Genomic DNA, 22,829 nt, shown 5'->3' on the forward strand with positions numbered 1-22,829 from the left:
GCCCCTCAGTGTTTCAGCAGTCAAGTGCAGGGCTCCTAGGATCTGAGCTGAGGGTCAAGTGGCCACAAAGTTCAAAGTAGGATCTCCTACTACTTCACCCCGCTTTCCAGTTGGGAATTTTCCTCAGGGAGGAAAGATCTCACCAGAGACACACCGTTTGTCTCCAGCTATTGAACTGCACCAGCATGTTCCAGTGAGGGGAAAGCAGTGATGGAATCAGGAGTTTGTCTCAGCCCTGGATTTACAAAAGCCCCTTTGCTCCTTGCAGTGCTGTAGAAAATTAGCTTCAGTGCATTTCTCCAGGTTCTCCCCCAATTTAGAGAAAACCTCTACAGCTTCAGTTATTTGCTTTCATAGGAACACAAGGACATACACTAGCTTGAATAAGGAGAAATAACCCATCTCCCAGTTTCAGTGATTAACAACATACTGAATCTTCTAACACTACTTCTGCTGTGAAAAGAGATGGTTCCATCAATAGCAGAGGAAGCAGGCAAGAGCAAAATGTAACACGAAGGAGCTGTCTCCCCAAAATAATCCTTGCTTTGAGAGGTCAGAGAACCTTTAAACAGTGACCTGGGCGTAATCCAAGCCCTACAACACACTGGGTTCAAAGCAAGTGTCTTTGATCCAACCCCAACAGCTGCTCAGATTTGAGGACACATTTATCTATGAAAAAAAAAAAAAATTGCCTACAGACTCTCCCTTCCACCATCCAGTTTCCTGAGAGCAGGCTGTGCATTGCACATTACCTGGCAACAACACAGCTCCTCTGTATCTGCAGCAACCTCTTTTCACAAGGAAGCAGCATGTACTCCGATTCCTTCCCTGCACTGAGGCTCAGGGAGGAACGATGGACTGAGGTTCTTGGCTGTCGAAGCTATAAGCTCCACCACGGAAGTTCTTAGGAACAACTCAAGCCTACCACCCTTAATTTAGTGCACCCCTCAAACTCATACTCACCAAGCAGGCATGGAAGAACCAGAAGTGTAATCACTGACATTCAGAAAGCTGCAGTCTCAGAAGGCTGACAGAATATTTTATTTCTCTCCATTTGGAAACTACCTTAAAGTAACAAAGCAAATGCTCTCAGCCTCTTCTGCTATCCCACTCAGGTAAAAATACCCTGAATATCATAGTCCAATGCAGGTGGACAGAGCCTCACCACATACACAAGCATCTTCTTGTACATAAACCTTGGAGATTTTTTTCAGCTGCCACACACAGCCCGCCCGGAAGGCATATCCGCTTTGCTTCCTGTCTGATATGGCAGTTACTCACCTCTTCCACTCCTTATCAGAGACGCTCACTTCTCCTTGAATCAGAAGAGGAGATTGTAATTTGGAGCAGATGGCACTGCTCACAAATTCAGCTTGATTCACCTACACATGCAAGGGTCATCAATACAGTACTGGGTTGAGTTTCCTGACTCAGTGCCTGGCCTAGTCTTTGGTTTCATAAACCCCTTGCTGACATCACAGACTATATATACACAGCAAACAAATGCCTCCTGCCACCTCCTGCCTCACAGACATGCTTCAAGTGAAAGGAGCTGCCACTTCCAGACCTGTTGGCATACGATTAATGTGTCACATCACCTCAGAAACTGCACTCTGGAGATGGAAGAGATAATGCTGTTCACTAAAGAACCATACTAGGAAGGCCCACGAATTACTAATTTTGATTAACTCTCTGCATGAAGGTAAGCGGGAATTCCTCAACAGTTATAATCAGCAGCAACACAGCGGGACTTGCAACATGCATCCTGCTCTGAGGACTGGAAAGGCGGTCAGATGCTCTTCAGCCACCCCCTCTGCTCTGGAGGTCCACTTCCCCCCTTCTCTAAAGGTTATCTACAGGCCTCAGCTAATTCTTCTACGCTTGCTGGCTAGTAGCCTCTTCCTTATGTATCATAGAGCAAATGCATTAAATAGTCTATTTTTTAGAGGGAAGTCAGAAGAAAACTCTGGAAAGAAAACAGCAGATTTGCTTGTTTAGGAAAAAGCCTTCTCTGACTGGGATTCTTTCTGTTGTAACTTCCGAATCAGTTCCAATAAGTTCATCTGTAAAGTCAGCTCCTGTAAAGGAAGACAGACATTTTTGCAAGAACAAGATGATCCCATCCTCTTCTGCAGAAAGAACTGGTTTGTACCACCCACTCAAGAGACAGTAATCTCAAAACAAAGACCTAATCTAGTTTAAGCATTTCTACAAAATGCAGGATAGTATCATCTTACAAGATCTGCTGCACGTCATAGCTGTATTACAGAATCTGAGTGCTTTAGGAATCATTAATGATTCAAAAAAGTTATTTCTTCTTGATAGTTATTTAACAATAAATCTAGTGAGGGTTATCAGGCCAGTCAGTTTTGCAGGTTTTTTTCTTTTTAACCACACGACCTCCACAGGATTGGAGTAGCCATGTCCCATTACACATGCACATGCCACACACATCGGAGCAATTTCTCCAAATAGGCACAGCTCCCTCCCACTGTTCTCAAACAGCATCTTCAATGCCCTGATTTTGTTCCAGGACAGAAGAGAAGGAAGCAGAAAGAATTACTGTGGATGCTCTCCAATTGTAGTCTGCTGTGCTGGTGTATAAAATTCTCCCTAGATATTTCATTCTGCTTCAAATATTCCCTTTTCCACGACTACACTTTGAGTTGATATTACCATCTCCTATATTCACCAACATCAACTTACTGTTTCCTTATGCTCTCCTTACCCATCTGTTTGTTCTTTACTCACATTTCTATTACAAGTCATTTAGGACAGATTGTATTTTGCCCTGCATATGTGGGAGTACCTAATTCAGTGGACCTTTGTCCTGTGACTCAGACTTGTAGACATTACTTTATGGAAATAAAATCTATTTTTGTAAAAATATAAAAACTGCATAAATAGGCATTTCATACAACAAACTGTGGAAAACACATGGGATGATGGGAAATTTATGGAAAACAACTAGATTTAGCAATAACTTTTTGTATTATGGCAACATTCACAGACACAAGCCAAAGTTTGGGTCCTATTTTCCACCTATCATAAAAGCAAACAAATAAAAATAGCAAATAGGAACCCTGTTAGAGTTATTATTTGGGAAATAACACAAAAGGCAGAGAGGATGGAAAAGCTACTTTCATTATACAGATGAGGAACAGCAGCACAGCAAAAATAAGGGGCTTGTCCAAGGCTACACAACCAGGAATTGCTTTCGTTTTAGAAAATGACTATTTAACCAACTTGGTTTAAGCTGTCTTTCCTCTCTGGCAGGAAAGTCTTTATCGAAATGAAATCTAATCAGCTGAAAAAAAACAGAGTTAAGAATAGTATGTTTCTGCATTCTCTGCAAACTTCTGAGGCATTATGATGAGATTTTGGAAGTTTATTTTTCCATTCCTGTGATGGTGTTAGAAAACAGAAAAAAACACTACACTATTGCTCTCAAGTGTTCAGAAGAGATGCACTGGAGAAACCAAGAACAATTCTCTAATCTCAATCCAATATAGTCATCTCCAACAAGACACATGCAAGAATTAATGAGATGCCTTAAAAAACAATAAAAGACTTCCTGAAGGCAATTGATAGAAGTAAGTTAGGTATAAAAGTGATAAACCTACTCATGTATTCATTTTAGTATTATACATATGCACCCGAGAGTCACAGATTGCCTTTACTCCCACCACAGTATGAAAAAAACTGCCGAAGGCTGGGGATGTTGTCCTGTCTTGTGGATTTCTGCTGCTTATTTACAAACCCTGCTACCAGATCAGACCAGGGCACGTGGTCCATCAGCTAATGAGGAGGAAGACTAATCATTCTTTCTGAGACAGCTATTCAGAGTTTACTAAGAAAGGAAGAGTGGGTTTTTTTTTATTTTTCTTTTAAAGATGTTAGCACAATAGCACAGTCAGATCCAATACTCACTGCTTATACACTAACCTGGGGGTTTGTGGTGATGTAGAACCCGGACACCCCAGCCTTTTCCAGGGTGCTCTGTTGGTCTATCACTTTTTGGTCCAGTTCCAAGACTATTTTCTCATCCATCATTCGCTGTTCCTCTCGAATTCGTTGCTCCACAGCCTGAAAAGAATGTAATATTCAAGCTAATATTCTGGTTTTCAACAGAGAAAGTGAAATATCCTCCTGTCTACTATTATTTTCCTCATCTCTACGTCCTTTACTGAAGCCCAAAAGCTAGATCCTAAAGTGCTCGAACTCTGACAACCTTGCCCCTCCAAAGACAGCAGAGGGCAGCAAGCACAGCCCCATACCTTACGTTGTCCAGTTATGGTACTCACCACGCCTTACTGCAAATTACTGCTCAAGAAAGAAGAGGGGAAGTAGCTTGGAACAGTCTGCTGCCACTACCTGAACAATTCATACATCCTGGTTTCTGTACATTTTTGAGTTGTGCACAGGAAAGCAGCCATATGAACCAGGTCACAGTCTGAATGACTTCTCCTGATGAGCCAACATCTGACCAGCAGGCTGTAGCTGAGCACTCCAGCAGTATATATGCTAAAGAAGTCAGTAGTCCAAGAATCACATATCCCTCATAGCACTGGAGAAGCTGAAGAGAGACTCAGACAAGTAATAGGGGCCCCTGAAGCTCACTGCAATGCCAACTCAAATGCCTCCCAAAGCTTCCATGTTCTCTGAGCACTAACATGCAAAGACAGCTAGACCTGTAAATCAGACCAACTCCCAGTCTATCCACGGAGCTAAACTCCTCTAACTGCTAACTTTATAAAAGGAAAGTCAATTTATTTTGCCCAGTATTGACAACAGTAAACTAAGTCTTGCTTGGAACTGCAAGAAGCTGGAACTCTATTTATGGGAAGCTGAGAATGTCATCATGTAAGGACTTCCCCAAACAGTCCTACCAGGAAACAACACTGGCCTCCCTTGCCTTGCAAACACTTGCCTAAGCCTTGCAGAAAAACACCTTACTGCAGAAGAAGAAATGGAGATCAGAGCATGATAAAGGCATAGTCTAGCTGCCTGAGCAAGGGACAGCAGAGCTGGAACTCGCTCTGCCACAGGCACATTGTGTAATCGGCCTGGTGCAAGTGATCCCCTTCACCTCTCCTTGTAACACAGGGCAACAACAATTACTTGCTATTTCAAAGGCACAGTGGAAATTGTGTGTTTGGGGCATGCTCTAGAAACAATATCGCTAGCTGCAGAAAGGCACACTGCATATCAGTTACAGAGATAACCTCAACCTACCACGGTAAAAGCAGCTCTGCCAGACTGCAGAGAGGGAAGAACAATGTGAAAGGACTCTCTGGGACAAACAGAGCCCACCTTAGCCAAAAACACGGCGAGGTAAGATCACACCAATATGAAATCACACACTACTGCACTGCACTGAACACCAGAATCCCTTCGCAAGCCTCAGGGAAAGTCAGGAAATGTCAAATCCAATCTAAATACAAAGGAAAGCTCCTTCCCATGTAGGAATTAAATGACACAAGTTTAAACATATTACTCACACAACACTGCCCCTTCATAACATGGTAAACAAAGCGGAGTGGTTAGCTGGAAACATTCAAGGGAGATAAGTTAGCTTCATTGCACAGAAAGGGAGAGGTCATGAGGTCTAGGATTTCCTACACCAATGGCTGGTGGTTTAGACGACCTAGACAGTTCCTCTATATGGGAAATTGAGCCCATGCACGGTTTTAAGTCCTGTGGAAAAGTCAGAATTTGAATGAGGTAGGTCTCAGTCCTAAACGGTCTGGAAAAAGGCTGAGGTTTCCCTGCAACATAAAAATATCAGAAGCTATCTGAAAAAGGCCTGACCTAAACAAAGACAAATTATAATTTACATGCGGAAGGAGCTACTTAATGTAACCTTTCTTGAAGATACTGCAGCCAGTGTCTTAAATTTTTAATTATTTCCACAGATTTGGGAAAGCTACCTTAAGCTTCACAGAACATTATTAAAAAGAGCATTATGCTTTTCCTACTGTAATGTGCTTATGGACTATGACATTGTGAGTAATGCACCAAAAAGTATGCAAAGTCCTAAATGTTAAAACGAAAATGACAAGGAGGATGCAGCACTGATGCATCAAAAGATTACCATACTTCAGCTTCTCCATAGCAAACTCTTGGGGGCATGCTCTTACTAGAATAAATATGAAGTAATGCAAGACAGTTTAAACCTCAATAAAAGGAAAGATGGAGGGGCTATTTTTCTCATATTTATTATGGGATGCTACAGAATGTGAACAGAGTGAGTGACACACAACTAATTATTTGTGTCAAAGGCCAGAAGCAGTAAAATCTGTTTTTTAAGTGCCTTTTGTTTTCAAAGACACCCAAATGCCTTAACATCAGAATTCTTCTAGTGCCTATTTTTTTACTAGTAAAATTCTGCAGAAGCCTGAATTTGTGACTGCAGCATAGGTACAGTCACCTGTATCTTGACAATAGCAAGCAGATACAGCTTTCTCACTCCTGCCTAAGCCTTGACAATATTCAGCACTTTACAGTAAGTATTAATTGGATCAGGGTTTGGAATGAATCCTCCACGCACATCCAAAATGTCTCCTCATGAGAGGAAATTCACTCTCTCTTGCCTGCCTTCTTTTCTAATAAATATTTAAATTGCCATGTAAATTGGAAGAGTGCCAATAAGAAATACCGAGAAGACAGGAGAAACTTTTGCATGATAAAGACAATCAAACAGTAGAACAGATTGCTCAGAGGATGTGCAGCCTCCATCCTTTGAGATTTTAAAGGCTTAAGTGGACAAAAGCCATTAGCAAGCCGGTCTGACCTCACAGCTGATTTTGCTTTGAGTAGGAGGTTGGACCAGAGACCTCCCGAGGTCCCTTCCAACACAAATTATCCTATGAAGCTAACAAAGCTCTATCCTTAGATATTTTCCAGTCCAGAGGTTCAGGCTCTGTCTACAAAAGAAATGAAGGATTCAAATCCTTTGGCTCCCAAATTTCCCAAAGACTTTCCTACCTCCTGCCTGACTTGGGGGTCAGAGGAGGTACCATACCACCTCCTCTTCCACTTACTGTGTATCTAAATACAGTTTGGGATAGGCCCCTGTTTCTGAGCTACAGGAAAATGACCAAACTTTGGAGAAAAGTAAGGTTTAAACACAAGCTTTTGCTTCAGCTCAGGTGACTGGCTAGCCACTATGCTGGGTCAAGCTTCTTCAGTACTGCAGATTCCATTAGAAAGTTGGACATCTAAAAAATACATACTATATTATCCCTCTTGTGAGTCCAGTCCCAAGCTGTCTTGTGGGAACTGGTCTTCAAAACCTTTAACCACAGAGAGCAGTTCTGATTAGACAAGTAACGGTTGTGACTAAGATGACTAATCTGTTCCCAAAATGCTGTATAACAGAAATATTATAATTTTAAAAAGGGAAAAATAGTAAATGTAGTAACACCTGACAGAGGACAACAGAACAGAAAAAGCAAAAGGAAGCAGGTAAAAAGTTATACATGATACAATAAAAGGAAAAACAGATGAACATATATGGGTATGCTCATCTTCTCATTACTATAAAGTCTACTTAATGAGTGAAAATAACATTGGAAATGTCCTAGGACAGGCAGTATAGATTATTACTTGCTACTATACTGCAAGGGTACAGTACTTAGACACAGAAGTAAAAGGTATAGATAATACAGGCCCAGCCTGGCTTCAGTCATCTTAATAGCAAATGAGGTAAGCGGAAAACGGGAAGACAAAAGAACCAGAAATGATTCCAACGCAGTGGTCATTCACATGACCAAAGGTCAGCAAACAGCCCGTATTCAGAGTTATGTGTTTGCCTTATAAAATAAGGTCACACATATATTTAAATTGCATTGATGAAGATAACTAGCTACTTGTAATTTCCCTTACCTTCTAAAGTTTTTTCCCCCCCTTACCTTATAAAGTTATCTATACTCTAGTGGTAAGATAAAGAGACAATATTCCTCTGGGACTGAACCTGCCACTCATGGTGAAATTCCCTTCTACAATGCCTTGAGATGCTCTAAGAAACAATACCTGAGTTTAGGGTTTTTAGGTTATTTCTTACTTATTTGTGTAATAAAGTAAAATATGAGTTTTGAATATTCTCTGCCTTCCCACGTTAGCCACGTAATGGTAAATTTTACACATGCTGTTCCTGTTTTGTATTACATTGCTCTGCATCCATACACAGGCTTAAGCCCACAGTATAACGCATAAAGGCTCACTAACGTATTGCAGAGAGGGCCAAGCGCTTTTGGAGCAGGTTCCTTGAACATTCACGATTCCCCGATCGCGTCTGGACCCCAACTGCCATAGGACGGCAATAGCCTAGGGGGTCGCTGCGGGTGTCCAAGGGGACAGGGATCCCTAAAAAGGGCAGGGTGCGGAAAACGTACCCATCCAGCGGCGGTGGGTTTGCAGGCAAACCCCGAAGGGGCGCCCAGAGCCCGCAGGGAGCGTCAGTGGCACCTCGTGGCGGCGCCCCTCGAGCTCCGACCGCGGGCGGGGACCCCGGCGGCTGCGCACAAGGCTCCGCGGGGGCGGCGGGGCCCGGCCCGGCCCCCCCTTACCTCCATCTCCCGCTGCTGGGCCGCGCGCAGGAGCGGCAGGTTGTGCGGCCTGCAGCACTGCTGGGCCTCCTTGTGCCGGTGGAAGAGCTCCTGCTTCAGCCCTGCCACAGCCAGGGGTCAGCGGCACCCCCCCCCCCCGGCCTGGCCCTGCCCCCCACCCACTCTCTGGGGCCCTGGGCCCCCTCCCACCCGCTCCCCGGGTACCTGAGCCCCCCCTCCGAGGCCCCTCACCTGCTCCCCAGGGTCCTGGACCACCCCCCACCCGATCTTGCCCCCCTGTCCGCTCCCCCAAGGCCCCGCCCGCCCCTCGGGCCCCCCCTGGCCTTGCCACCCGCCCACTCCCCGGGGCCCTGGACACCCCCCGCCAGCCCAGCCTTGCCCCCCTGCCCGCTCCCCAGGCCCTGCCCCCCCCCGGCCTTGCCCCCCTGCCTGCTCCCCCGAGACCCCGCTCCCCGGGGCCCCACACCTGCCCCGCTCCGGCCCCCCCCCGCCCCCTGCCCCCCGCTCCGCTCCCCGCCCCCCATTCCGCTCCCCCCAGGCCCCGCCCCCCGCCCGCCCCTCCGGCCCTGGCCCCGCCCCTCGCCCGCTCCCCGCTCTCTCCTCCGGGCCCTGGCCCCGCCCCCGCCGGCCCTGCCCCCGCCCTCTCCCCGGGCCGTGGCCCCGCCCCCACCCCGCCCCCCCGCCGCGGCGCCCCGCTGCCCGGCGCCGCCTCACCGCGGTGCTCGCTGTGCAGCTTGAGGCGCTGGCTGTAGAGGTTCTTCTCGGTGAGGTGCTGGATCTCCAGCAGGCCCTGCACGATCTCGAACACGGTCCCGTCGAGCAGCGCCAGCGCCAGGTCGCTCAGCGTCGTGTAGGACAGGCGCTGCTGGCAGTTGCTGCGGGCGGGGGAGGGGGGGGACGGTGAGCGCGCCCGCCTCGCCGCCGCGCCCCGCGCCCGCCGCGCCGCTCACCTGGGCAGCGCCTTCACCAGCGCCTGCAGCTCGGAGAGCAGCTGGTAGTGCCGCTCCTGCTGCCGCGACAGCTCCGCCGCCGCCGCCGCCTCCTCGTAGCCGCCGCCGAAGCGCTCCATGGCCCCGCGCGGCCCGGCCAGGCCCGGCCCGGCGACGTGCGCGCCCCCGCCGCCCCGACGTGCGCGGCCCCGCCCGCCCGCGCCGCCCTCTGGCGGGAGCCGCGGGCGCAGCAGCAGCAGCGGCGGCGGGGCCCGGCCGGGCCGCGGGGGCTCCCGGGCGGGCGGGGCAGGGGCTGGGACCGGGGCCGGGGCCGGGGCGGCGGGCTGGGGCCGCGCCTGGGTGTTATCTCGGTGTTTGCTTAGGCCGGGAGACCTTCCCGGAGGGGTCGCGGCCGTCACGGCAGCAGCGTCAGGAAATCTCCCTGCTGACCGGGGAGATGGTCGGTGCTCGCCGGTATGGTGTGTTGTGATGGGACAAATACACCTACTGCGAAGCAGTGTATTTCTTTCGACTGAGAAGACAACTAAGGATTTACAGCAAAATAAGTCCTTTTCGGCTGTTGCTGCAGAGTTTTCAAGCCACGGAAATAGGAACACTTCTCTGAGAGCTGTTCATACGTGGTTGACATGGAAACGATCCACTATCTGCTTGATTATTTTTGGGGCAGCAATGATCCTGTGCCAGGAGTATTTGAAAATGCAAAGAGTTAATGCAATCAAATCCAAGGATTTGGATTCTGGAAATGTGCTTTCAACGGGCATTGCTAATCTTAACTTTGGGCAACTGAAGAGCCTACAAATTCATGAAAACGAGAATGGATATGTTCTTCTAGGTCATGGTTTGTCTCACACATCACGTAGTGCAGGAAGGAACATTCACATTACATCATTATTTGCTCTTGAAGACTGCTGAAATGTTTTTAATGACTTTATGTGTCAAAAGAATTGCAGAATCACAGTAGGCATTTTAGTCTGTCATCCTTAAATATCTGGAATTTTTGAGGCCTGTCCATGCAGGATGATTTTCCTGCAACTGAAAGCGTTTGAAAGATCTTTCAGTTATTAGAACTTGCTACTGCCCATTGGAGGTGCGATACTTCTTCTCCCAGTTTAGGTGTCTCATAGTGAGAGGTCCGTTTCTAGACAGCTGTTAGGTTTTCCCGCGAATAAACGAAGAGGAATAGACATCTCTGCAGGGCAGTTCATCAGTCTGAGAATAATGTCGGAGAGAACCAGGATAAACTAGCACCTGGGAGTAACTGTTCCTCACCATTAACTGGACAACGAAACCCTGGAAGACTCACTTGGGCTTAGACAGCTATTAGATGTCTCACATGAAGTAAGATGAATCTCACACTCAGGGCTGAATGCTCAGTTGTACTTTTTTTACGTTCTGTCAGAAGGAAAAAGGTAACGACTGAACACTCCTGCTTCATTCAAAATGTGCTAAAAGTTTTCTCTGCCAGCCGCCAAACTAGGACAACACATACTCGCATGTGCTGCACTTTACTTCCCAATACAATTATCAGTCAGCCACCTCCAAGCGTTGTTCCTACTTCAGTCAGGTATACTTTAGCTCTCAAATAACTGACTTCACATTTTGATTTCAGTACATACAAAACATACTTTAATGTGATCCAGCCACCTTCTCTGAAAAAAATACTGACTTTAAGGGAGTTTTTATCATTGCTGGCTGGAGCAAACTGGGCAACAAAGCTGTTTGTGGATTGATTGGGGAGTACTGAGAATGGAGAGATTCTGTACGTTATGGTCGTGTTTTGAGAACACCAGGAAATGTTGTCTTCAAGTCCTTGCTCTTTTAATTTTTGTGCAGCACATGGAATTTATTAAATTCATTTCTACTTCAAATGCATTGTTGGAATGAAAATATTTTCTTTTTGTGAAGCACTTTTGTACAGGTAATGAGATCAATATTTAGTAGGTTTTTGCAAAGGCTAAGTTTCAAATTAATTTCAGTGATACACATAAAAAGATTCCTGAATTGAATTAGAAAAAAGAAGGATACACTGAAATGTATTAAAAAGCTTAAGAAGTATCGTTTTTTTTAATATTACTTCAAAGCTTACGATAATTTCATTGTATACTCGAGGGTAGTAGGAATGTCCACTTTAGAGAAGAATACTTAACATACCAGGGAAATGGCGTGTCTCTAAAATGTCCCTTAATATAAATTGTCCCTTTTTTTAGAGTTGGTTGCCTCGTATTTCTGTCCAAGGATGGTGATCCCCAAATCCCAGGTCCTGGAGAGACATTAGGTAGGCTGACTACAGAGCCTCCTGCCCCTGGGTCGGTTAGACCAATGCCTTTAATTAATCCTGCCATGTCTGCCTCTGTCCTGCCCTTCCCATGGCTGTCGTTCTTCCTCCTCCTTCACTGTGGTCCTTGTTCTCCTGCTTCTCACTCTGCCTATTTTTAAGCCATATTCCACCTCCCTTCCAGATGCCGGAGTCCAGCGAGAGCTGGAAGATGAGCAGTCTTCCTGCTTCCTATTCTCGCCTCTGCAAAGAGCCTGAGCCCAGCAAAGGGGCGAGGGACAATTTGCAGGGGTCTGATGCCTGGAGTCTTGAGGCCTCGGTCAACTTGTGGTAGAGAACCAGGAGCTGGCTGAAACGTGCCAGCCAGGGGATATAGTCTGAATGTTTTGCAGTGGTTGGGGATGTTTATATTGAAACTAGATCGTAAGAGTGGGAAAATGTGTTTTTCCACAGCACAAATATGACACAGCCTGTGTTGTGCCCAACACACCACGTGAGCTGTCAGTGGAAGGAGGCAGAGGTGGGGCCCCTTGAATCCTGTGCCGTGTGAGACAGGGTCCTGTGCTGGGAGGGAGCAGCAGGGAGCCTCGCTGCTGGGCACAGGGGTGACAAGCAGCCTCAGCAGGAGCAGCCGGACAGCCAGTGGGTGGACATGACCCTGCAGGGAGCAGGAGGCAAAGAGCCCTGAGCGTTCAAACCAGCATCACTTGATTTCCCTGGATTGTGGGTTGTGGTGCAAACTGGCTTCGTTTCAGTATTTTGAACACAGACTTCTAGAAACTGAATGTGACCCTGGCTGCTGCCATTCAGTGCCTGTATCAGGGGTCTGGCCCATAACCGTGGTAGAGGTGGCAGGAAGGCTCAGTCCTGGCTGCAGATACACCCAGCCATCTGGGCAGTCCCCAGAAGGAGAAGTGTCTGCATGAAAAGGCTGTGGTACATTTTTAATGAGCAAATCAACCTCCATTTTCCTAACCCCATTCTCAGAAACAGCCAAACCATTTTGCCAAGATTTAGCTGCCAGAGTAGATATGTGGCACAGAGCCCAGGTGGTTTCAGTCTGGCCTGATTCTAAGGAATAGAAAACACGTCTTTTAGTTAAGAGGTATTAGCCATGGTGTTGCCAGTTCTGGCTGGGACAATACTGAAGACTAGCATAAAAGCACCATTAGAAGTATATTGACCCAAGCCCCAAACCTTTGCCATCCTTTGGCAAGAAGATTTGATGATAGCATTTGTTACATACATGAATTTGGGCAGTTTAAGCAGGCCATATTAGGGAGCTGGGGCCCTGCTGTGCTTTGTTATCACCAGAGCTAATGTGCTGAATCCTTGTAGCCTCCTGGTTCCCCCATGGCCATGACGTAGCTCCTTCCCCTGTGTGCTGTGGTCATGCCTTTTGCAGCAGCCTGGCATTGCTTTCAGCTGCCTGGCCGCATCTGTAGTGTTTCTCCTGGCTTCCAGCTCCTTAGTGCTTTGGCAGAACAGCTACCTGGGCTCTGTGCCATGTGCCTGTCCCACAACCTTGTTGACTACAAATAATTCCTATTAGGAACGAGTTTCAAATTCCTCCCAAGCTGGGATGTGCCTTTGGTGCTGACTCTGGAGGGACTGGAGCTCTTTCTGCTGCTGGCAGCCTGGCCCAGTTTGGGTGTCCTTACCTGCTGGCTGGCTGGTGTCACACAGGGAAGAAGAAGGGTCCTCTCTGCCAGGGGTTTTGGGGGAAATTGCTGCTAGCATTGGCACAGGCTGCCACCCTCGTCCCATTGCCCCTTTGAGTCTCTACCTGGGACCTCCTGTGCTCAGCCACATACCTTCCCCAGCACAGAGAGCTGCAAGGGACCTGTCATGCGCGTGGCCCTTAGCCATGGCTGGAGATCTCTGATATGCAGCTGCTGTGCACCAACAAACTGAGCAGAGGGCAGGCTCCTGGCAGATGATCTGCTCTAAATCCCATGGAAGGAGCAGGTCTCCAAGTCTTTCACAGTGTCTTTCCCTGGCTGAAGGCACAGCTGAGCTTGGTCTAGAGCCTCACATCAGCACAGCTCCAGCTCAGCACTCTGTTTTTGTAAAGGGTTGGGGCCAATGTTGGATGCCTGTGGCCCAGTGTCCTCCCACACCATAAGGCAGGGATGTCATGGATGCCTGAGCAAAGAGCAGGGCTCACGCTGTGCAACAGCTGACTTGGACACCCCAACACTGAAGCGGCACAGAGCAGTCCTGGGAGGACCAGAATGGGGTGTAAGGCTATTTCTTGAACTTTTGAATTGGCTTCCTCATGGAACAAGACACAACTGGAATTCAGCAACTCAGGACATCTTGATCTTTGCCTATCCCTATGGATCCCAACCAGACAACACTTTGCTGTCCTAGCATCCTGTTTCACTATATGTAGCTACAGCTGTGCCAGGGTATTCCCTCAGCAATGCAATCTGGAAGCATTTCAGCAGGCTTGGGTGTTCAGGGATCTTGGCCAAGGGTTCACATGTCACCAGCACCAGACCAGGACAGCTGGCTGCCCCCTTACACAGCACAGGGGTTGCAGTGATACCATATGGCCACCTGCACTGGTAAGGACAACCCTATATATTTGTCTTGTCACCTTCCGAGTCACTGCAGAATTGTCACAGCACAGAGCAGACCTTGCCTTGATCTCTCCAGCCTATAATCCATCACAGGCCACTTCCATCAGGTCTCTGGCTTTTCTGCTCTCTTCTCAATGCCATTTGCAGTGAGAGCTTGAGCTTGTATGTGTCTGGGTTGGGCAATGCTGAGTCAGGCTCCTGGAGAGCATTTTCTTGCTCACAGGACTTTGAACAGCAAATCGATTACCAGATTGGAGAGAAGAGACCTGGTGTGTGAGCCTGCTGGAGGGCCAGCATATCTATGAGAAATAGCTGCCTATTACAGCAGCTATGAGTTTCCCATGCATCCCTGAAAATGGAAAGGCAGCTGGGGACTGGAAGGTCTCGGCCCAGGCAGGGGGAGGCATGTTTCCAGGGTCACAACTCCAGCAGTGCCGGCAAAGAAGCAGCAAACAGCCTGCACTACTCTGTTCTGATCACAGAACAGTGGAGGTTGGCAGGGACCTCTGGAGATCGTCTGGTCCAACCCACCTGCTCAAGCAGGGTCAGCTAGAGCAGGTTGCCCAGGACTGAGTCCACTTGGGTTTTGAATATCTCCAAGGATGGAGACTCCACAACCTCTCTGGGCAATCTGTTCCAGTGTTCAACCACCCTCACAGTGAAGAAGAGTTTTCTTGCATTCAAGTGGTATTTCCTGTGTTTCAGCTTGTGCCTGTTGCCTCTTGTCCCGTAACGGTTACGAGATCTGGTACCATTTACACCTTTATACCCTTACCAAAGGGGTGTAGCCAAAAGGGGATGTGCTGGGGGAGCTGCAGCAGTGAACATGCAACATTTCTGCACGTGGAGGCCCCAGACTGCTGGTGAGGCCAAGGGATGCCTCTGCGACTACAGGAGGTGGTGGCCCTGCCTGCTGGCTCCTGGAGAGAGGCTGACTGCCCCACAGGCCATGCGGGGAGGAAGGCTGATGCCCTGGGCACCTGATGGGGCGGTCAGTTCCCAGAGCCAAGCAGGGGCAGAGGGCTGCATGTTGGCCGAATTCACAGTGTGCGGGAGAGACCTGTGCCCTGAGGCCTCTGCTGCAACGCGGCCATTCCTCTCGCTTCCTTTGTGCTGCAGGAAATATGCGCTTCCTCTGTTCCCAGCACTGCTCCTTGCTCAATCGCTACCAGATGTGGGTCCCATGCGCTTCTCATTAGTCTGGCAGGCTCGAGACTCTGCCTTCTCCCGGCTCGGTGGGCTGACCCTTGGGCAGGCTGGGCTTCTTGTGGGAACAGGCACACTTATTTAACCTGGTCGGCATGCAACAGGGCCTGCCAGGTAGCTGGCCCCGGGTGGATAGAGCTAATGCTGCCTTTGTGCTGCGCCACGATGTTTCGAGATGCCTGCAGCAATGCAGGGCACGCGCAGGGCGGCTGGATGGAGCTGGGCTGCTCGCCGGTCGGTGCAGCCAGGCTGCAGCAGGGTTGCAGCAGGGTTACCAAGGGCCAGTGTCTTCAGGGGGCTGGGCACCTCTGGTGAGCTGCACAAGTCGGGGGAGAAGACAGCTTTGTGCTTGGGGAATGAGCATACCTGGGTGGCATACCTGGGGACCGAGGTGCAGGGACAACCCTGAGCACTGGTGACCTGGGGGATATCATGTGTGCCATCTGCTCCAGGGCGGTCCGTGCAGGGAACATGCAGTGATGTGCTGGGGTGTGCATGAGGCTGGGGAGGCTCTGAGATGTGGGCTCAAGTTGGGGTTGGGCGAGTCCCCAGTGAGGAGGCAGTGTCAGCCAGTGGTGCCACAAGCCGCACATGGACCATCCTGCATGGTGCAAGATTTGAAGGGCTCAGGTGTGTGCAGCCCTTCCTGCGTGCCCTGGAGCCTGCTAGCACCGGAGAAGAGCTTGTGGCTGCTGGACCCAGCAGTGTTGCAACAGAAACAGTCCCACAGTTGGTTTATGAGGTCCAGGAATAGCCTTAACCTGTCTGGATTAAGCTACAGAGGGAAGACACAACAAGAAAGCTCTTTCTGTCCTTCTCCTGCCCTACCACCCATGCTTCAGAGCTCACCTGGATTAGAGGGCTGGGAAAGAGCCAAATGGGACCTGTCCTTGGATCCATCCTGTCATCCTGCTCCAGCTGCTGCTGGCCGATGTGCATGGAGCTGTAGAGGAATATGACCACAGTGTCTGGGCAGGCAGGATGAGGCCTTGCACAGTGTGACTGGGGGGCTGCATTCGGCCCTGCAGTGTACTCATGGCCGGGGAGTGCTGCACCGGGAAAGCAAGATGCTCCTTGCACAGACGCAGGGGGACTGCTGAGGCAGTAGGCCAGGAGCCGATCCTAGCCTGCTGCCTCTTCTCAAACCCCCAGACAAACTCCAGGCCCATCCTCACACACCTGGTGGCTAGTGCTACACGAACCTGAGGCAAAGCTGTGTGGTGAGAAGTGCCAGGAGCGAACACTGCGGTGCACAGATAGCTGGTTGGAGCCTGTGCCCTGTATTAGGGTTTGCAGAGTCGTCCAGTGGCTCTGGTGGGAAGCAGAGCCCAGCGAGTGGTCCCCATGCGGGCTGCCACACTGCCAAGAGCACGTTCCAGGTGGCAGGGATCTGCAGGCCGGTCACCTGCAGGAAAGACCTCCTGAGATGGTCACCAGCCTTGATTTCCAAAGATGGCCAGGGATGGACAATTCACTGTACACTTAGGGAAGGGCAACCTGGACGTTTCCTTCCCTCTGTGCCCTGAAGGGTATGTTTACCCGTCCCAAAATACCCCAGGCTTCCAGAGATCAGCCTTTTTATAACTTTCCTGGTCTCCTGACTCAAACAGACAAGGCAAAGGGAGTGGGGCGCACAAATGCAGGCAGAGAAATCTCTTGTTCTTGTAGCTGGAGCACATCTCAATGAGGAACAATCCTACAGAGAAATCCAAGCGTAAACAATCCCACAGGAGATTCCTGCCGGAGCCTGGTGTCCCCAAAGGAGAGCGGTCACATCACCATGGCTCTGAGTCACTGGCTGCAGACCCTGGAGCTCTCGTCGCAGCAGCCCAGCGCTCGGGGTGTGCGATTTTACCAGGCAGCCAGCAATCGCCAGAAGAGGCTGATGCATTGCGACTTTTGCACAAAATGTGGCTTTAGAGCTGTAAACGAGACGCCTGACTTCCTGTCCGCCGGCCGATGGCACGTTACAGGACGAGGGGCTGATGTGCAGTGCCACGGACATCTGTCCCACCGAAGGACCTCGTCGGGGGCTGTGGCTGGGCCATGGTGCTCCTCCGGCGCGGCGCGGGGGCCGCCAGCTCTGCTACGTGCCAGCGTGCAGCAGAGCGCTTACGGTGGCTTTCATCGGCAAGCACTGCCAGGGGGACATTTTCCCAAACATCAAATAAATGAAATGGGTAGGGAACGGGGAGGCCCGCTGTAACGCTGTGCAGAGCTATCCCTGGAGCTCCTCACCTCCGGCGTGGAGCCGGCGTCCTCGGAGCGCCTTACCCGCTAGGGGGAAGCCTGCGACGGGCTTCGCCTCCCGCAGCGCCTCCGGAGCGGAGCCGGGTCCCTCCCCACAGTTCTGTGTGCTTGGACCAGGAGCCAGGAGAGTGTTGGAACGCAGAGTCCGTGGGTCTGCTCCCGGCAGCATGGCCGAACAGCTACGCACTCGGTCTGCCGTGACGGAGACGTGGATTTGGCACTCGGTTCTGCTGAGGTGCTCGTCTGCCACTGCACGTTTGTTTTATCCCTGGTGGTTCGGTTTATCCCGGCTGCCCTGTGCTGGGGATGGAGCCAAGGTGCTCGCTGGGGCAGGGAACCCCCGGTGGGCCGGGGCCGGGAGGGCTGAGCTGCTGCGGGGCCAGGTCTTGGCCCATCTCCTCGGGGCCTGCCCTCCCAGCCTGGCCCGACAAGCTCGGCGGAGCTCGTCTTACATGTGGGCACACTTGAGCGCTTTGGTTTGCAGCGAGAGAGACAGTCATGGGAATAATTGGACGCAGAGATTCGGAATGAAGGCTGTGCCAGACGGGAAGTGGGAAAGTGGAGGCTTTCTTCAAAAACAATGGCTCATCTTTTTAAAAAGAGTTTGATGTCTGTAATGACTTCCCAGACTCGCTCTCCTCCAGCTTCTCCTCAGACACTCAGTAAGTGGCACCAGCCCCCTGCGCCCTCTGGAAGCAGCTCTGGCAGCAGCCCTTCGTCCCCATCTTCTGCAGCTCCTGTGATCACTGCCTACCTGCTTTCCCAGTCACTGCTGGAGGGTCCTCCTCCTCCTTCCTCCAAGGATGCACTCACCTGCTCATCTGTCTGTAGCGGCTTCGCAGGTCCTCCTTCCCTCCTCTTTCTGCCCCTTTCCTCTGGGGAGCACCATCCTATAAGCCCCAGTTTGGTGGATTTACTTTCACCTTTTGTCTAGCCTCAGGGTCTCCTTGTGCCTGCAGGAACACTTGTCTCCTTGCTCCTGACATGGCCAAGCCAAACCCTTCCTTGCTTCTGACATGGCCAAGCGAAACCCTTCCTTGCTCCTGCCTTCTCTCTCAAATCCTAGCAAGTGTGCCCTGGGAGGGTCTCAGCCTTGCACAGCTCTCCAGCTGTGTGATTTGGGTATTGAGCACATCACAGGAAGAAGCCTTTTCTCCTTAGATTGTCTGCATCTGCCTCCAAGCGCTGCCATGGAGCCGGCAGCCTGAGACCTTGTGCAAGAAAGGGTTCCTGGGCATGTAGCAAATTTGGAAACATTAGTTTTGGACCAAGTGAAGACTGCTTCCCAGCAAACTGAATCAGGAATGACACCTGACGGACATTCGAAAATGGGAAAAGACCAAATCAAACACTGGATGAGTTCACTCCATGCCACAGAAATGCAAGAAGCTAGGCAAGGGGAGTGTGTTTCCAGGCGGGAGTGGGAATCTCACAGCTGGCTCATCAGGCTCATCCAGATTTATTCAGACTTAACAAACATCATGTAGTAAATCTGTTCCCCCACTATGGCCTCAGGAGCTAAACATCTGAACAGGAATTTCACCCATGAGCTGTAGCTAAGATAAGATCTGGGTTCAGGTGGTCCCACTCACTATGTCTAGGTGTGACAGCAAGAAGTCTCCATGGTAGAGATCTCCCATCCAACTCTCCCAGGATGAGCTCTGTGAATGATCTTTGCCACGTGAAATTTCCACACTTCCTTCCTCACCTGCTGGGAACTCAGCTGGAGGCTACAGGTCTGGTGCAGGAAGTGAAGAGGAAGCTGATGGAGTATGCAGAGCAAGGACTCCCTCACTGTAGAGATCATCTGCGCTGCCAAACATCAGGCCTGGAAAAGCTGAATTTGACGTGTAGGAAGGAGCAACATGTCATCAGAAGCTTGTCGGAAAACATGCTCATGCTTTGATTCTCTGAGTTGAGCAACCATCAGAACTTGGATGTGATGCCTTCTGCACGCATGCATCCTGACTTCCCTCCAGATGCTTGCTTCCAAGGGAGGAGACAAGGATGCATGGCCAGGATGAAATTCATGTTAGCTGTGACTCAGCAGCCCAATATGGTGCTCCAGGCCCAAGAGCAACTTGTGTCTCCTGACAGAGTAGAAGAGTTGTTAGGTCTGTTTTGGCACTGGGTGATAGGTTTATGCAACCCCAGACATGCTGGAGACCCTGTGTGCGCTATGGGTGAGCCTACAGCCTGCGCAGCGCTGCCTGGAGAGCCCGGGCTTGCTCTGAGCCAGAAACGGGAGCCATGTCCCTTGCATTCTCCTAGAGTGGTTCTGCTTTCCCAACCAGCTTGCTCAGATGCTCTTGGGTCACTGCATGGCACTTCATACCTGGGAGGGAACAGGGGTGTGAGAGAAGTATGTGACCCTGACTAGGAGTTATGCATAGCAGCTGAGGGCTGCAAGGTATGCCGTAGGACACAAGGGATGTGGCAGGCTGCAGGGATGCAGCAGGACACGAGGGATGCAGTGGGCTGCAGGGATGCAGCAGGATGCAAGGCATGCAACAGGACACAAGGGATGCAGCAGGACACAAGGGATGCAGTGGGCTGCAGGGGATGCCGCAGGCTCTGCAGCTGTCCCCTTCCAACTCCTTGGCCTGGGGCTGCCTGTTTGCTGCCTGTGCCTCTGCTTTTAGGCAGCCTGACAGCTGGGGATAGCTGGGGAGGGGGCAGTCAGTTTAACTTGTGGGTCCTGTCATCTGGGGTCTCAGCAATTGCCATACTAGCAGGAGACATCTTTCGACCACATCCTGCTCTGTCCTCAGCTTCTGCCTTGTGTGGGCAGTGCAGGCTGCCCTGCCCTAAGGGTATTTTCAGGGTCTTCAAAAATTAAAGAAGAACAAATGCTCCTGGTGTGTCCCAGCAGCTCCTCACTGATCAGCCCTACGGAGCCCATCTGGGGGCAGGGTCGTCAGGCTCTTGTCCTGGCCTTCCCCCGGCACTCCGCTGTGCCGGAGCTCGGAGCAGCCGGCTGGCGCGGGGACCACCGCTGGTCCTCACCTGAGGACAAGGAGCCTATTCAGTGCTGCCGCCAGGGCCCCGTCGCCCCTGCATCCTGTGCAGCATGTTTGTGCTCTGCGGAGAGAGCGCGGCCAACCGTGAGCAGCAGCCGAGGCTGATCATGTGGCTCCTAATGAAATCCAGACCCTGGCAGAGTGATGACATAGCGCTTTGATTTGTGCTCCTATACAGACTAAACAAGCACAGGCACTTTATAACGTGCAGCGCTGCAGCCAGGCCAGCGCAGACACAGGGATAAATCAGGTAGCGGCAGTGCAGATGCCTCTGCCTGACTTTGTTCTTTCTAATTGTTCTTCCTCTCCTGCTTCAAGGCCTTGGACGCAAACGTACTCGTGCTTTCTCTGAGGCAGAATCAGGAGGTTCCTAAATAGTATTGAACAGGACTTCAAGAAACTATACTCAGACACTTGGATCTGTTCAGAGATGGCTTTGGCTGCCCACGGTTTGCACTAAAAATGCTTTTTCAGCCCAGAAACACCATAGCTGCCATGCTTTGTCCATTTGCTATTTGCTGTTTGTTGTGGCCAGGAGTAACTGGTCACCTAGATCACAGGGAAACACTTCCTGCGCTCCGTTGGGTGAGTGAAATTTTTAAAGCTGAGCTGAAGTGGGTTTGGCAGGTGGGCTCTCTGCCCGTGCCCTTTGGGGGAGGTAGACGCATGTGCCCAGATGTTGCTGAGCAGCTATGCTCCAGCAGCAGCTACCCCAGTGTTGCCCCCGAGTGCCCCGGGAGGGTACCTGGCTGCTCGGGCACGGTACCGTCCCCCCCAGGACGCCGCATTCACACACACCCTGTCCTTTGGCTGCCACAGCAGCAGGCTGGAGGCTGGGGTGCTGCGGAGGGCACCCTCTAGACCTGACGAGCCAAACACGTGTCCCAGACTCAAAGCGCTTCCCCCAGCTCAGCCCCAATGGCACTAACATGTTGCACTAAAGCAGAGGGATGGACAGATGGATCAAATGCGTGTGACCAACAGGCTGCCTAGGGAGCCCCAAGAGCCAGGCAGCCTTTAGCCAGGTGGCCATCAGCAAGGATGAAATAACTTGAGACTGCTGCCAGGTCTCCCTTGCGTAGCAGGGGGCTGCTGGGGAGCTTGGGAGGGCACGGGAACCTGCCGGCTTCGTCGTGGTGGGACCCCTGTGCTGTCCCACTGCCTGTGGCTCCCAGTCCCTGCGGAGCTCCCAGTGAGCTAAACAGCACTCTGTTGGATGGATGAAATGCCAAAAAGACTTAGTCTGTTGGCACAAAGTCAGGCGGTGCTTGGGAGTGCGTCAGCTGCACATTTCTGCTGGCAGTGGCCAGGTTTGCACAGAAAAGCAGCCTGGATGCTGCGGGTTCGGGGCAGGCTCAGCCCCATCCCACAGTGGTCAGCCCCAGAGGATGGCAGGGCAGCCCGGCACGCGCTCTGGCCACCCTGGCCTGCCTACACTCACCTTCAGATCCCGCATTTTATTCCCAAGAGCAGTGTGAGGTAGAAAAATAGCCCCCTTCAGTTGTCAGCTGGAGTGGGGAGTTAGCAGAACAAGGGCTTAGGAGTTAAGGAAAGGAGCACGGCAGACAATATTCTCCTGCTGAGGAGGGCGGTAGATATTTCTTCTCAAGCTGGACCTCCCCTCCTCGTTTCAGATTTCAAGGTTTTGAATTGCGCATTTTCTCTTTTCTCCTTTTCTCTACCAAGTGCCGCAGAAAGATTATTCGCTGGTGTTTGGGTTTGTTTTCACTTTTCCTACCCTGGAGCTCTGAGAAACCTCCTCTGACTTCAGAAAGCTGAGGAGCAGAAAAAGGGAAAATGGGAAACTTGAACCCTCCCTGTGCCTCCTGTTTAAATGCGGCTTGTGGGGAAGGGCTGCAGGAACAAAATCAACCCCTCAGCAGTTCTCCGCATAGGGAGAATGCAGAACTGGGCTTAAACAGCCAGAAAAAGTCTCTGCCATCTCCCAGGGGAACACTGTACATGCTGGTTAA

At 50.7% G+C, this 22,829-nt stretch overlaps 1 protein-coding gene across 1 annotated transcript; it reads right to left on the minus strand.

Moving 5' to 3' along the window:
* Window positions 1–1,019: 1,019 nt before the first annotated feature.
* Window positions 1,020–9,710, minus strand: LOC112987157 (protein DGCR6). Its single transcript, XM_064522372.1, has 5 exons — window positions 9,521–9,710; window positions 9,285–9,445; window positions 8,571–8,671; window positions 3,946–4,086; window positions 1,020–2,078 (listed from the first exon to the last, which is right to left on the minus strand). Exons 1-5 carry the CDS (start codon window positions 9,637–9,639, stop codon window positions 1,995–1,997), a joined length of 606 nt encoding a protein of 201 aa, XP_064378442.1. The 5' UTR covers window positions 9,640–9,710; the 3' UTR covers window positions 1,020–1,994.
* Between the last annotated feature and the right edge of the window lie 13,119 nt (window positions 9,711–22,829).

Source organism: Dromaius novaehollandiae, chromosome 17 (assembly GCF_036370855.1).
Source record: "Dromaius novaehollandiae isolate bDroNov1 chromosome 17, bDroNov1.hap1, whole genome shotgun sequence".
NCBI lineage: Eukaryota > Metazoa > Chordata > Aves > Casuariiformes > Dromaiidae > Dromaius > Dromaius novaehollandiae.

Coding starts and splice junctions, on each gene's coding strand:
- LOC112987157 (XM_064522372.1), bottom strand. CDS start 9,639: ATGGAGCGCTTCGGCGGCGGCTACGAGGAGGCGGCGGCGGCGGCGGAG. Junction 9,446..9,520: donor CTGGTGAAGGCGCTGCCCAG/GTGAGCGGCGCG, acceptor CCCCGCCCGCAG/CAACTGCCAGCAGCGCCTGT. Junction 2,079..3,945: donor ACATCACCACAAACCCCCAG/GTTAGTGTATAA, acceptor CTTCCTTTACAG/GAGCTGACTTTACAGATGAA.